The sequence below is a fragment of the Trachinotus anak genome, unplaced genomic scaffold (genome assembly GCF_046630095.1).
Source record: "Trachinotus anak isolate AG129_WGS33_773 ecotype Australia unplaced genomic scaffold, CSIRO_AGI_Tana_v1 ptg000023l, whole genome shotgun sequence".
NCBI lineage: Eukaryota > Metazoa > Chordata > Actinopteri > Carangiformes > Carangidae > Trachinotus > Trachinotus anak.
In genome coordinates, this window is record NW_027273874.1 from 670,318 (window position 1) to 684,948 (window position 14,631).

At 40.8% G+C, this 14,631-nt stretch overlaps 1 protein-coding gene across 1 annotated transcript; it reads left to right on the forward strand.

The window, feature by feature from the left end:
• The first annotated feature begins 299 nt into the window (after window positions 1-299).
• Window positions 300-12,306, forward strand: LOC139607248 (alpha-2 adrenergic receptor). Its single transcript, XM_071459971.1, has one exon. The coding sequence runs from the start codon at window positions 627-629 to the stop codon at window positions 1,983-1,985; it is 1,359 nt and encodes a 452-aa protein (XP_071316072.1). The 5' UTR covers window positions 300-626; the 3' UTR covers window positions 1,986-12,306.
• The last annotated feature ends 2,325 nt before the right edge of the window (window positions 12,307-14,631 follow it).

A 14,631-nucleotide genomic window follows, 5' to 3' on the forward strand; every position in this document is an offset into this window, starting at 1 on the left:
CAGCAGTAAAAGGCTTCATTGTGAGGGCAGCTAAACGTTGCCTGCACATTCATTCTCAGCCTACTCCCTCATACTGACTCATAACTATTGGACATTTACTCATTTTGTTTGCTTTCTTCAGGGCTGCAGCACAAAAACACAACTGTTCATCACTAATAATTCGGGAATTGAGAAGATTTGGGCTGTGATGTAGGTTTTTGTCCATAAGCCTCAAAATATTCCCACAAAATCAGAATAATGCTCTGAGCCGGGGGCGGGGCGGCAGTGGGTGAGTTTTATGAGAACAACACATGGGGCATCATCAGGAGCCAGAGCGCACCATGCTGAGGGAGGGAGAGCTGCGGCTGGACGGCACTCAACTCCTGGCGAAGAGGAGACGAGGAGAACATCTCCGGCTGCATGGGAGATGATATTTTTTTCTTTTATAAGTAAGTTATCTTGATGAACACTTGATCAACAGGCTGCAGAGAAGCTGCACAGACTCTCCAGTGTGGAGTCTTCTCATGTGCGCCTATCCATGTCGTCAGATTTGTAAATTGCGTTTTCTTTTTCTTTTTCTTTTTTTTTTTTTTTTTTTTTTTTTTTGGATGGGACTCTTCAGTCTGTAGAGGGGTGAATGTGAATTCATGCAAACGCTCAACCGGTCCAGGATATGTAGAAATAAAGCGCACGTAGCCGGGATGGATTCGTTTAACGCCAGCGGAATGGACACATTCACGGTGATCCATCTGAATTCCTCCTGGAGCCTGGACAGTGGATATTCTTTAGCAGCGATCGCCAGCATTGCTGCGCTTGTGAGTTTCCTCATTGTCTTTACGGTTGTTGGAAATATCCTGGTGGTTATTGCCGTGTTAACGAGCAGGGCGCTGAAAGCCCCCCAGAACCTCTTTCTGGTGTCTCTGGCCACCGCGGACATCCTGGTCGCCACTTTGGTGATGCCGTTTTCTCTGGCGAATGAACTCATGGGCTACTGGTATTTTGGGAAAGTTTGGTGCGGCATTTATTTGGCTTTGGATGTTTTGTTCTGCACTTCGTCTATTGTGCATCTGTGCGCAATCAGCCTGGACCGGTACTGGTCCGTTACGCAGGCCGTAGAGTACAACCTGAAGCGGACTCCTAAGCGCGTCAAGTGCATCATCTTAATTGTGTGGCTCATATCTGCCTTCATCTCGTCTCCGCCGCTCATATCTATAGACAGCAACAATGACACCAGCCCCCAGCCTCAGTGCGAGCTGAACGATGACACCTGGTACATCCTCTCCTCCAGCATCGCGTCCTTCTTCGCTCCCTGCCTAATCATGATCCTGGTCTATATCAGAATATACCAAGTGGCCAAAACCCGAACCAGAGGCATGTCGGGAAAAAATCCCAGGCCAGATGGTGTTACACAAACTGAGAATGGACTGAGCAAAGCCACCTCCCCTTTCCATGGCGAGAGAGAGAACGGCCACTGTCAGTGCCCGCCCACGCCCAGCCAACGCACCGTCACCATCGGGGCACAGACTGAGGACGCTGACCTGGAGGAGAGCTCCTCCTCAGAGGGCAAAGGTCACAAAGCCCATCAAGGCCAGGACTCTCAGAGAGCTAAGAGGGCCAGCCAAAAGAAAAGCTCCCTCTCCAAACACTCCACTCGCATCTCCAGGGTTAGTAACAAATCCATGGACCTCTTTGCCTCCAGGAGGAAACGTCGCCGGAGCTCCTTAGCCAGGAAAAAGGTCTCTCAAGCCAGGGAGAAGAGGTTTACATTCGTCCTGGCTGTGGTCATGGGGGTGTTTGTTGTGTGCTGGTTCCCCTTTTTCTTTAGCTACAGCCTGTATGGTGTGTGCAGGGACTCCTGTAAGATCCCAGACCCACTCTTTAAATTCTTCTTCTGGATTGGCTACTGTAACAGCTCCCTCAACCCCGCTATCTACACCATCTTCAACCGGGACTTCAGACGAGCCTTCCACAAGATCCTGTGCAAGTCGTGGAAGAAATCCTTTTAGATCTAAAGCAGAGCTGCTGCACCGTGACAATCTTAAAGGGAATATCAAAGTGAATCTAAAAAAAAAAAAAAAAAAAGAAGCCTGTTCGTCTGTTACTGCCACTTGTTACTCACTGTCAACGTCACATTGTCCTGTTGTAATTCAGTCATGGCAGCGTGCACCCTGATCCACCTGCTGGGTCAAGCTTCAACATGAAGCATGTGTCCATCGCAGGCATCTTACAGACTTTCCCGATCTGATTAGTGAGCGCCACACTCCTTCTCTTCCTACTTAAGTGTGCTTTAATGCTTTATAGTGTATCATCATCATCAATCAACCTCTTTATAACTTCCACAAAAGTTGCATACATGGCTGGATTTATCTGCTAGAGGGCTCCAGGGGCAAAAACAAGCTCCTGCGCCCCCTCAAACCCCCCCTCAGTTTCTCCCACTCTCTTTGAAATGTTAACTTTTTCTACGCTGCAATACTACCACAGGTTTACTGTGTGATAATTGAACATATTAATTTAAAACATATGCACAAAATTTAAAGAATGAAGGTTTTTAAACTTGATTTTGACAAAGGGATTCTTACGATCTTATACACGAAAATCTGATATTACTCTAATGTCTGCGCTGTAAATATGTAGGTGGTTAGCTTAGCTTAGCATAAAGACTGGAAACAGAGGGAAACAGTTAGCCTTAAGGTAACAAAAACTGCCTCATAGCATCTGTAAAGCTAACTAATTAACATCTTATTCTCATTTGTTTAATCTGCAAAAGCTGAAGTGTAAAAACAGAAATTAACTGTTTCGCAGGAGGCAATTTGCTGGTCTTGGACAAGACTGGTTGCTAGGCAACCCGTGGAAAGCTATCATCCGATGGGGTGCCATCAGGACAAGCAAGGCAAGCAGTGCTTGACCAGTTAAAAGTGACGTCAGTTATGTCTCAGGACAGCTTTCTGTCCCACAGAGGACGGGAAAGACGATCTGCAGTAAGTGTGAGAAGTTTTAGACGCATATTGAGGCAGGAAAGCACAGGATTCTGCATTATCATAGGACTGTGTCATTATTAGTGAATGGTAAATATTTTGAAAATTTAAATGATTTTTTAAAAGATATTTTTTATACGTTTACTGTCAGTTCAAAGGAATAATCTGACTACATGTTCAGCCAGGAAGGAGAGCAAAGGTGAAGATGTCCAGGCTGAGAGCAGCAAGATGCAGGAGAGAGATTTTCAACACAGGGAAGACAGGTAGCACAAAATCATGAGAAAGGACAGGCCCTGAATTTAAGAGCAATTGGCTGCTACTGCAGTGCTGAAAAGGTTTGTTTTAGTCTGGTCCAGTTTTCTCACATCTGTAAAAATCACCATCCAGTCTGCATGCTAAACTAAAACTGGCTGCAGCTACATATTTACAGCGCAGATATGAGGATGGTGTTGATCTTCTGAGCAAGATCTGCAAGAAAACTTACAGGCATTTTCCCCAAAATGTTGAACTATTCCTTAAGTTTATGTAAGAAAGCAAGACCTGCCTCGAGGCACTTATTATGTCAGTGTTGTGCTTTAGTTCTGCAAATTTGTAAAAAAGTTTCATTTCAATAAGCACAAACCAGTTCACGCAGTAAGTCTGGAGCCTGCAGCAGTTTTACTAAAGTTATTTTCCCTTCTCAAAGTGTTTCATTGAAATAACTTTTAAAGGCCTGAAAGGCAAAAACTTTTTGTTTCTCTCTCACAAGCCCTCTGATTTATCTTAGGAACTCTTTGGAGGTCTCAACCACTCAGTGGGTAAAATGTATCCCTTTTTTTCTTGTCTGCTCGCCACGATGTTGTTACTGAGCATCTCTGCTGTAAACAGACTGAAAGAGTAACAATTTAGCTGTGTTCTGCATGTACCTGGATTCTTTGAGTGTATCCACAACACATGGTAAATCATAACACAGCTGACAAATGGCAAAGCACAACAGCAGAGTAGCTCACCTTAGAGCGTTGGTCTTATTGGACCTTAAAGGTTCGAGATGGCACTGAGAAGGGCTGACGCTGCAGACTATAAGCTTTTTTTATTTATGATGTGCAAAACAGGTCATTATTTCCAACTATTGAGTATTTAAGATGCATTTATTTTGCATTTATTTTTAAAGAAACTACCTCTGTTTTTTTTTGTTTCTTTGGTTTGTTTTTTTGGGTTTTTTTTTTTGTTTTATTGGATTTACATTTTGCAAAGTGCAGTGCACATCTTTCCTCTGCTTAAGCTGTCTGCTGTCGTGCAAAAATAAAAGATAAAATAAAAAGATAAAAGTCTTATGTCACCTGCCGTTGTGGTGTTACAACACGGAGCCTCGTTGATGGTTATGCACCCATGCACCAAATGCTTGAGTAGCTATTATATAGCTAATGTTGTTTTGTTTTTAATTGTTACAGAGGCAGAGGTTGCGCATTCCAACAGCTTTGGTCACAAAACAAAATACTTTTTCTGTTTATCTGCTAATATACAACATTTCTTTCAATTATAAATTCATCCTCAAATGTTGACAGCTCCAGAGTAATCACATGCAGTTAATTCTCTATCTGCAGATGAGTTATCCTTAATCAAATTAAAATTCGACAGATGTTAATTAAATCCAACTCAGCAATTTAATGTTCAGCTGAAAGAGAAAATTCCCATTTGTGCAAAACCAGTGAGATCACACGTGTGGTTTCACTGTGTCGTGCAGGCTCGCTGCAAACAGTTATGTGTCTTAATTTGGTGAAAAAAAAGAAAAAACAATCACGAGCAGACTGGTAACAACAAAAGTGCTTATTATCTCTTTCTATCAGGAGATTTTAGGGTGACACAATGTCGCACAATATTACACTTTGAGCAGTGCGGGTTAGGAGTGTGAAATCGATGCGGATGTCATGATGGGGTCATAAAAAGGGTTCAGCCCCTCTGGTGGACTGTGACTTTGCCTTTTTCAGGGTGTTGGTGACCTTTCAAGAAAACAGGTTTGATGTTGGTTCTGGCTGCCTTATAATCTAATATTCCCCCGAGCCCTTGTGGGCAGGACTGAGGTGAAACTGAATTCCCCACACCAAGCACTTCTTGTTTTCCTTCCTACTTTTCTGCCGTGGCTGGGTGTGCGAGGCCAAAAGCCATTTGTAACAGGTTACGACTCCATCTGCTGTTGTTCCAACTTCTGTTTGCAGCCACCAGAGATTTATGTCCCAGAAAACGAGAGAAGAAAACAGTTTCCCAGTCTGTGTAATTGTTTGAATAAAGAGAATAAACAGTGAGGTGTAAAGTGGTTGATGGAAGACAGCAGTCGAGCGGTGATAGATTATCACAATGTAGAATCACGTTGTACATAAAATCACTTAAATGTCTTTCAACATAAACACATCACAGCAGCCGCATAAAAGTTTTTTAACTGAACTCTTCCGCCAGCCAAAAAACAGATCACTGTCAAATAAAAACCGTAATTTTATGTTCAAATTGTACAAAATCTTGAAAAATTTTAATAGTTCTCTTCATAAGGTCAAAGAAAAATCAATCTGTGCTGTTCTTATATAGATTTACACGTTTGTTAAGGACAGTGGCTTCTTCACTGGGATAAGTAAAATGTATTTGGCTGCAAATTAACCCCAGAGGTTCTCAGGAGTCAAGAAAACAACCAGGGGTTCACTGGGGTTTATTATTGATTGCGATGACTCAATGATAACTTTGCGAGCTGCTGAGATTTTATGGCTTTCAAAAACTCTCCGGGCTGCGCTTCATTTGAAAAACCAGCACCAAGAGACCAGTTCATGGAAACTGAAGGTGATTCGCGGCTTGAAATGAAGGCAAAGGTGTCACCAGGGAAACTTTTTTCCTTTTAGATGGAAGAAAGTTTGGTGTTTACTTGGTAAACATTAAAGACATTTCATACCGCGACGACGTATGAAAGTAACCAACAGGATAGAAAGCAACTCAACTGAGTCTTCAAGAAACCGTCAGTCTATACAATATTCTCACATGTCTTTATAGCTGTTCGCCCACTTGGAACCAAACAGATGATGCTCTATCAGCCATACACACATCAATTAACCTGGAGGAATGTTTAAGCCTTCCTTTGATTCCTGAGCAAGACAAGCTGCAAATACTACCTTGACATATTATCACTTTAAAAAGTGTTTGTAGCTAATGTGTTAGCAAAGAGTTTCCTATTTACACATCCAGCAGCCACACAGCAACATTGGCATTCATTCAAAGCTGTGTTTCTCACCACATAATGAATGTTAATCTAGTATTCACTCTCCAAAAGGGAAATATCCAGCCATTTAGCTGCTAAGTTCACCAGCTGGTCGCTAACTGTGTTTGCCTGTTTAGGAGGGAACATACAGTGGGTTCATCAGAGCTTTTTCACTGAAACTTCAGCCCACAGTTGCAGTCTACTAACCTTGTAGACTGAAACAATAACAATGAGCTGCAAGACACTAAGATGATGTGTAGAGCTGAGAGAAACAGCAGAGTCAGGTGACAGTTCTCCATGGGGGACTTCACCAGTGACTCCTTTCACATTGGTCACACTCAAATGAGTATGTGTATAATAAACGTTTTAATTGGCACAGCTTTAACTTTACCTCTAATTAGTGTTGGGCAAACCTGAATGAATGAGTCGTTTGTACAGATTTATTTTTATCCATGGTCGTATGTTAATGCCACAAAGTCTGCCACAGCTCCTCTGAGTCCTCCAGATAAATGCACTGTCACACCCCAAACGTTCCAGTAAGCTGAAAGGTACTGACTCAGTACACAGTGATAAACACTAAGATTAAAACTTTAAAAACGACTCTTTATGAGGCACAACTGAGAATCATTCCAACAGCATAAGGAGTGGTGGTTATCAGTTGCTTGTCCCACCTTCTGCCTTCCCAGCCTATATCCGATAAGTCAGACAGTACAGTGCACGGGTGGATCGGTTGAATCATTATAAATCAATAAAATCATTTAAGAATATTATTTGAAAATGTTATTCCACATTTAACTGCTTTTTTTATTCGCTGAAACTTCAGTAAGCTATTTGAAATAATACAATCAAGTTTGTTGAACCAGCATCAAAGCATTATGACTCCTAAATCTACATTTCACCAGGTGATGAATTAGCCCATCTGTTGACCTCAGCCAATCATGCATCACAGCGTAGCTGTCACACATAATGATGGAGAGCAGCTCGGACGCTGCTCACAAACTCTCTCTCACAGCTGAGCTCACAATTCGCTGCCTGCACAGAAAGCTGTCTCACCAGTCAGACAGCTCCGATATGAGAACGTGTGAATGACTCAGCCGGGAAAAGACTCAACACCTGCAGAAGATTTTCTCTTCAGTGTTTTTAACTTTTTTGAACTGGAGCTTTTGAACCACACCCCTCCACATCCACCTGAAATACCTTAACCATGTTTTAGTGCTTTAAATACTTACAAATAAAACTTTAAACCCAACCGGTCGAGGCAGACGGCCGCCCACCCTGAGCCTTCTGTTGGAGGTTTCTTCCTGTTAAAAGGGAGTTTTTCCCCTGTCGCCAAGTGCTGCTCTTTGTGGGAACTGTTGGGTTTTTCTCTATTACAAAGTAAAGTCTTGGCCTTATCCTGTAAAGTGCCCTGAGATAATGTATATTATGATTTGGCGCTATACAAATAAAATTGAATTGAATTGAATTGAACTGAAATGTATGGTTTAGTGTTTTGAAATATGGAGTCTGATTTTCTGCATCATATAAGTCGTGCTAAGTCTACATCACATAGTCTATCTATTGTACAGAGACCTTGCCTGGCTCCGAATTGAATAAAGAGACTTGAGCATTTGAACTAATAAACAGACAGAGGAAACCTAAAGCCAGAACATGTGCAATGGACTCTAATGTGAAGATCACAAGCTGTCACTATATTAAAGGATACGACTTTTGTTTTCTTGTCGTCCACAATGTGTTCGTCCATCTCTGCACTTACCTCAATCCCATATAAACATAATGAGGAAATATTCCTTAAAAATGAGTCAAACATATGTTTAAAAAGGCCAAAGAAATTCCTAAAACAACCGGACACGGTAAATAAGAGTAAATGGCATATTTGTTGGGGCACTACTCACTATTTAATGGGTTCATTAGAATGAAGGATGATGCCAACCACAACAACAGCGTGACTCACTGATGTGTTTTTAGTTTTTGGACAACAATGGAGGTCTACAGCACAGAGGAATAATGCTTTAATATGTCTCTTATTGCCCGGTAATAAAGTAAAATCATGCAATAACATTATTAATCAGGATATAAATCAGCTTTTGCAAATATTCAGATCCTTTACATAAGAAAAAGTTTAAAACCACACTGTAAAAACATAGTCTGTTACAAGCATCAAAATGTTACTGAAGTAAAAGTACCTGAAGTATCATTAACTTGTGACTGTAATACTCATATATAATTTAATTAAACTATCATTGCTTTTAATTATTATTGCTGATGTTGTTTTAATTTTTTATTCACTGTTGGGTAGTTTAATCTATAATAACGCATTATGATTTATAGCCTAATCATGTGTTTTGTATGAAAAATATTCATTTGTTAAGTAATCAGTAACTAGAGCAGCTGTCAAATAAATGTAGTGGCGTAACAAGTGCGTTGAGTCCCTGTGAAATGTTAAACAGAAGAAATAGAAACAGTGTCACGAGATAGATATAAAGAAAAGTACATTCACAGTAGTGTAGTTTTGCAGTGCACTCCATGGACTTGTTGAACTCTAAAGTCATAATCTGTAAACACTCCAACTGCCTCACCTGACAAAAGATTATTTATCTCTACATTAAGGCTGCACTGTTTTTATTATCTTGTGTTCAGAGAACAATAGGAGAACAGGCAGACCCTTAAAAACCCCTTCAGTCATATTTATCGTTTTGTTTGCTCCAGTGAGCTGATCCAGACTCGGGGAAGGCATGAAGGCAAACAACACAGCTGAGATTGAATCTTTTGCATCACAAAGACTATTGCCAACCAGTTACAGCTGCTAAAATCTAATCATATATAATGAGTTATTTTCCCATGGTAACAGTGTCCAACAATGTGGCAAGGCCTTTTTGTCAAATCTAATTCAGAATTATAATTACAGCCTGGAACTCAAAGCCCGAGACACTCTGAATTTGGTGATAATTACTTGTGCAGAAGGTGAGAGGGTACAGGAAACAAGATGTAATTTATTATCTCACAATGTGACAGTTTTATGTGCCAAAGTTAGAGCTTCCACACAAGGGAATAACTGTGCATGATAAAAAGCCAACCAAGAATATTAAATAAATATGTGTGTTGTTTTCATTAACAGAGTCGGGTCTTTAACAACAACAACAAACCAACACAGAAAAATGAACCCACTTGCAGGACTCAACATCTCATTTATAAGCTACATGTTCTAACCCTTTAATACATAACCACTATATAGAGATATAGCTGTGCACGTGTCAACAACGCATCTAGACAATAAATGTGTGAGTATGGATTTGGAAGGCCTACATCTAGATTATAATGACGCTTCCAATACATCATATTTTTCATGTCTTTAAAGCTGCATTAACTTATTTTTGGCCACTTGGGGGCAACAGAAACAAGCTGAAAACACCTGACTGATATATTATAAAGGAACCAGTTGCCTGTTTACACACCCAGCTGACGCTGAGTTAATAAAAGTATTCATTTGGAGTTGTGTCTCCTGCCAAGTGGAAAATGATAATCTAATATTCACTCTCTTTTAGCTCTTGGTCATTACCAACTCTAAATATCTTTCTGTTAAGCTGCAAAATGCTTCACTACGTTCACAAGCTAGCTGCTAACTTTGTCTGCTGTTAGATGCTGAGCAGGTGTTCAGAGGGTTTTTACATTATAAACAGCTGCCTGCTGTGTCTGGGAACTACGCTGATGAAAGCAGTGAAAGTGAATAAAAACAGTGTTTCGGGTCGTGAAACCAAAACACTGAGCTGGAAGATGCTGTAAAGCTCCGTGCAGCTGAGAGGGAACTGCACAATCAGATGATAACCCTCTGTAGGTTTATCTCTGTGAGCAACCCCTCCCACAAACACAGTCATTTTATCCATAGAAATTCAGATTAAAACAGCTTTAACTCTTTTTAATGATTTTTCATTTTTTCCACATCAAAAACATCTTGCGATGTTTGTTGAAATTTTCATGTTCCTCAATGTGAAAAATCCTCAAAAAATTAAAGAATTAAAACATTAGCTTACTGCTCTGGTGTCAACAGAGGCCATTCCACCCATCAAAGCGGCCCTGTGCAGTTTTGCTATGTTTACATTCAGTGTTAGTCACCTTGATGCTTTGTGTGTTTCCTTGAGCTTCAACAAATGTGTTGCAGGCATTTCCATCCTCACAAAACATTGAATTCAGCAGTGTTTACATCCATGCTTACCAGCTTACAGTCACCTTCTTATTGCCTGTGTTGGCGCATTGCTGCGTATCTCGGTGTTGCTGCCACCTGCAGGTCAGTGGAACGGTGTGAAACCATTGGCAGAGATGTGAATTGTGTCACCCCCGTGAACACAGATGTGCATGTGCATCTTCGTGCATGCACAACGAAAACAAAATGGGAAGCTACTCATAGAAAAACCGCTCCTATCACTAATAGAGGTCAAAAACTCCACAGGGAGCCTTTAACTGGTCGGGAGAACTGTGGCAGTTAATCCTGCTGAGATTTAAGATTAAATAATGTGCAGGGGAAAGATGCCAGCGGAAGCTTTACAGTAAAGCTGTAGTCCATGTAAATGTGGTCATAAAGGAGCCTCCAGTGAGATGAAGCATAACAGGTTTGGCTCAGGGTGGAGAAGATGATGGGTGCCATCAGTTCCACCTGTACCGTAGCAGCAGGCAGATCACCATCCTGCCCGGCCTCCCCATCAAAACTAACATCCCATATCTGCCCCAAGGTCTCATGATGCTTCGGTATCTTATAAGTACACTACAGCAGTGGATTAGAAAATGTGTCACGTGGAGGATTTTACATGAATGCAGTGTCTTCAAATTTAATGAAAAGAGCAATGAACTCTGAAACAGATTCTCGGAAGACAAGAGTTATGACAGAATAAAATGTACATACTGTGCCACATACTTGACAATGACACATTTTTCTTATTTGTTATGTGATGACATTAATCCAAGGTTACACTGATGTAATTTTGCAACTTTGTTAACTTTGTTTTTTTTTGCATTTAAAAAAAAACCGAATTAATTTGTGTCCGAGGTTGAAGGCAGATATGATGTAGTGCATATACTCTACCGTAGCTACAACACTTGCACTTTTCACCAGAACTAATTTACTGTTGGTCTCTAGTCATATATCCTCCCATAATCATTTTATGTCAAAATTATATATTCAGCATAGAATACAGCATTACTCATTTCATTAAATTTCAATGGCCCAAATCCTAAATCCTCATAAGGAAACAAACAGGTCTGTATAATTATGTTTGCAACAGTAGTATCAGACTTTTTGTCTGAGCAAAATGAAACCATTATAAAGTGAGATCATGAAGATGTTATACAGCTGATCCTGGTTTCAAGAAACATACCGTTATAGATCTGTTCCATATGGTTTAAAAGGAGTTACCGTGTATTTACCAATGATCAGTGCCACTTCCTTACTGTCCACATAGTCATATCCATCTATCATGACAAGTATAGCTCTTATTTAAATAGACACTCAACTGTTTGCAACATGGGAACATTAACCAGGAGAATCAGTCAAGTTAGGATTCAGTGAAATGATCAGCTCCCTTCTCACACACCTTCAGATGAATCAGGATTACAGTCATGTGTCAAAACAAACATCCACTCCAGAGCTTAAACAGAAGGTATGCTCGCCGTGCTCCAGTTCATTTAGCCAAACCTCAGAGTAACGACCACAAGATATCACCATGGAAATGTAAAAGAAATGGTAAGGAGCCACAAATGTTTAACACAAACACTCAAATGTGAGACGACTGAATATTGTATACAGAGGAATGTGAAAAAAAGATTCCTGCACAGCATATTAATTCCACAACACGGACCTAATCTGTCTTTTGTGATGACTCGTGTCAAGGAGTGACTAACTGATTGGAAAGACAAGAAGCACTACAGATGGAGACTCTGTCCCAGTCGTCTTCCCATGAACCCATGCCCACTCTCATTTCAGAGTTGGCCTTGAATTTGAGTGGCTCTCCAGAAAGACAAAAATGAACTCCATGACTAGCAATCATGACTGGCAGATACCAGAGGCGCACAGCAGAAATAAAACTTCATATACACTAAAAACTGATGAAAAAGTGTGTGTGTGTGTGTGTGTGTGTGTGTGTGTGTGTGTGTGTGTTTTAAAGCCCATCTTTTCAGGAGCTCACTGCCAAGTGCTGTTACAAGGCTGTAGGACATGAAGGTCATGTCCTCACTATTTTCAGCAGATCATAGTTTTACGCAATAATTATTTCACTTTTTTTCCATTAAAATTTTGATCCACAAATATCAGCATCAACTCAAACATTTTCTAGGAGTGTGGGGTTGGACTAAATATCCTAAATATCCTCTTGTATTTGTGGCCCCCAGATGCTGAAGTGAATAGTTCTTGTGCGAGGAGAGAAATGGGGCGAAGCACAAGATTACAGTATTTAACAATGCACTTTAATGTCAGCTTTCTAAAGCAGCTCTTCTTCTGGTTTTTAACAGCTTCCTAACAGCATTACCAGACCGTGACTTGACTCCTTTTTCATGTTAACAAAAGCTTCCTGGGACGAGCCGCGGTGGCCTCCGTCAGAGACATCATCTCTGCGAGAAACTGTTTGAACAGCGTCTACGTGCTCCCGCTGTTGTTCCCCCTTTTCACTCTGTCACCCACACAGAGAGTGAAGTCTTATCCCGCCCGGGTCCAACTGTGGCTGGCTCACAGTATTCTGCTGTTTGATCGCTGGATTTGTGTCAGCACCTGCAGATCCAGCGGCTTGGCTTTGGTGTCTTACTTTTTGCCAGCAGGACGACAGCGAGTCCAAGAAACAAAAAGGGTACGGATTGAACACAAAAGTGCCACAAATTGTGTCTTAGATTCCTGTCAAATAAAATTACCATGAAACTTGAATGAATGTTAAAACACCAGTTATATCACTGAGTTAGCTTCCCTGTTTACTTTTTAATCAACAGGTGACTTGTGTGTGCTCTGTGTTAATCCAAGATTATTTCCAACATCCTCCGTCAAAGACAAAGTGGCGACTCGAGCCTTTGCTTTTAATTTGCTCGTTCAGATACGGGCAAATAAACTGCAAATGAGTTTAGAGGACAGGAGGGGACGGAAGTCATCGGGGAGTACAGAGGAATTATTGATATAGCAGTTTTGCCAATTCACTGCATTCTGCATTAATGGGAACTCGGCTCGGGGCAGGTCTGTGATTTTCAGTTAATGGAGTGTCTCATGCCTCATCCCGCACCACACAGGCGTCTGAGTGTTCATCTTCCATTAAGAATTATTGCTCCTGAAACAACTGCTCCACCCCAAATTGAATATCATGTTGTATATTATAGGCAAGGCCAACTGGGAAATCAGCAGCGCCTCGCATGATAATACCAGATTCTGGGTCGAAGGCTGAAGTCCCAGCAAACCCACTTATTTTAGCTTCCTTCTAGATGTTCAGTTTTCGAGATTCATCTTGTTGAAAAGTGAATTTCAAACCGGCTCTCTGAAACTTTTCACCTCACCACTGCATTCACTCTGCATCAATGGAAGAAGGTAACCCACGATCAACACAGATCACAGCTCCAGCCAGTGCACACTAGGTCGTATTTACCATTCACCTGCCAAGATCTGTGATTTAACACCAATTCATATTCATGATTCCACAAATACGCCTCGACAAACACACACTACTGATTGTAAACAGCCCAGTAAATTCTCCTCAATGTCACTTTCTGCTTTATCCATCACAGGATTGCTCACCTTCCTCGATAAGGTTTTGCATCGGATGAATTTAGGGAATGATAAGCAGTCTTTATTTATGTCTGTGAGAACAACGCTCGTGATGGATTCTTGTTTGCAATTCAAGGTTTTCAAAATAAAGACGTATTTACAGTAGCAGTCAAAAGTTTGGACAAAGTTTGTATGTATATATATATTTACACAACCTTATTGGGAAAATGAATGGCTCAGCTGGTTGCTGTGTTTTCCATGTAAATCTGTACATTTTAAGTAATTCTGTAACCCCCCATCTCAGTGGGCACATTTGCCCAGTGCATGCTGGGATAGCCGTGACTCATTCAACCTCATGAGCCCCCTCAGTGTCAACTGCCCTGAAAGGCACACTTGTGATTAGTTAAATTACAGTTGTCTCCTTTTCTAACAAGATCATTGTCCGACTAAAATAAATGCTGCTGCCATGCTGACCCATGCACATGCCCCACGAGAGCAAGCCTCATTTATCAAATTTGAAATAATAAATAAATTAAAAAATGTATAATTTTACCATACACTGACTTAATCACTATAGATCTACAGGCAAATGATATATGACCATAAGCGTAACGGTTCATTCGTTTGCAAAGAATTTCAATAAATACTATTCTATTATGAAATGCAGTATTATATTTCAGGACAGTTCAATCTTGATAGTGGAAACAGTAGCTGACAAAAACATCTCAACTCGT

What these genes read in the sequence shown, in the direction of transcription:
- LOC139607248 (XM_071459971.1), top strand. Translation starts at nt 627, where the DNA reads ATGCAAACGCTCAACCGGTCCAGGATATGTAGAAATAAAGCGCACGTA.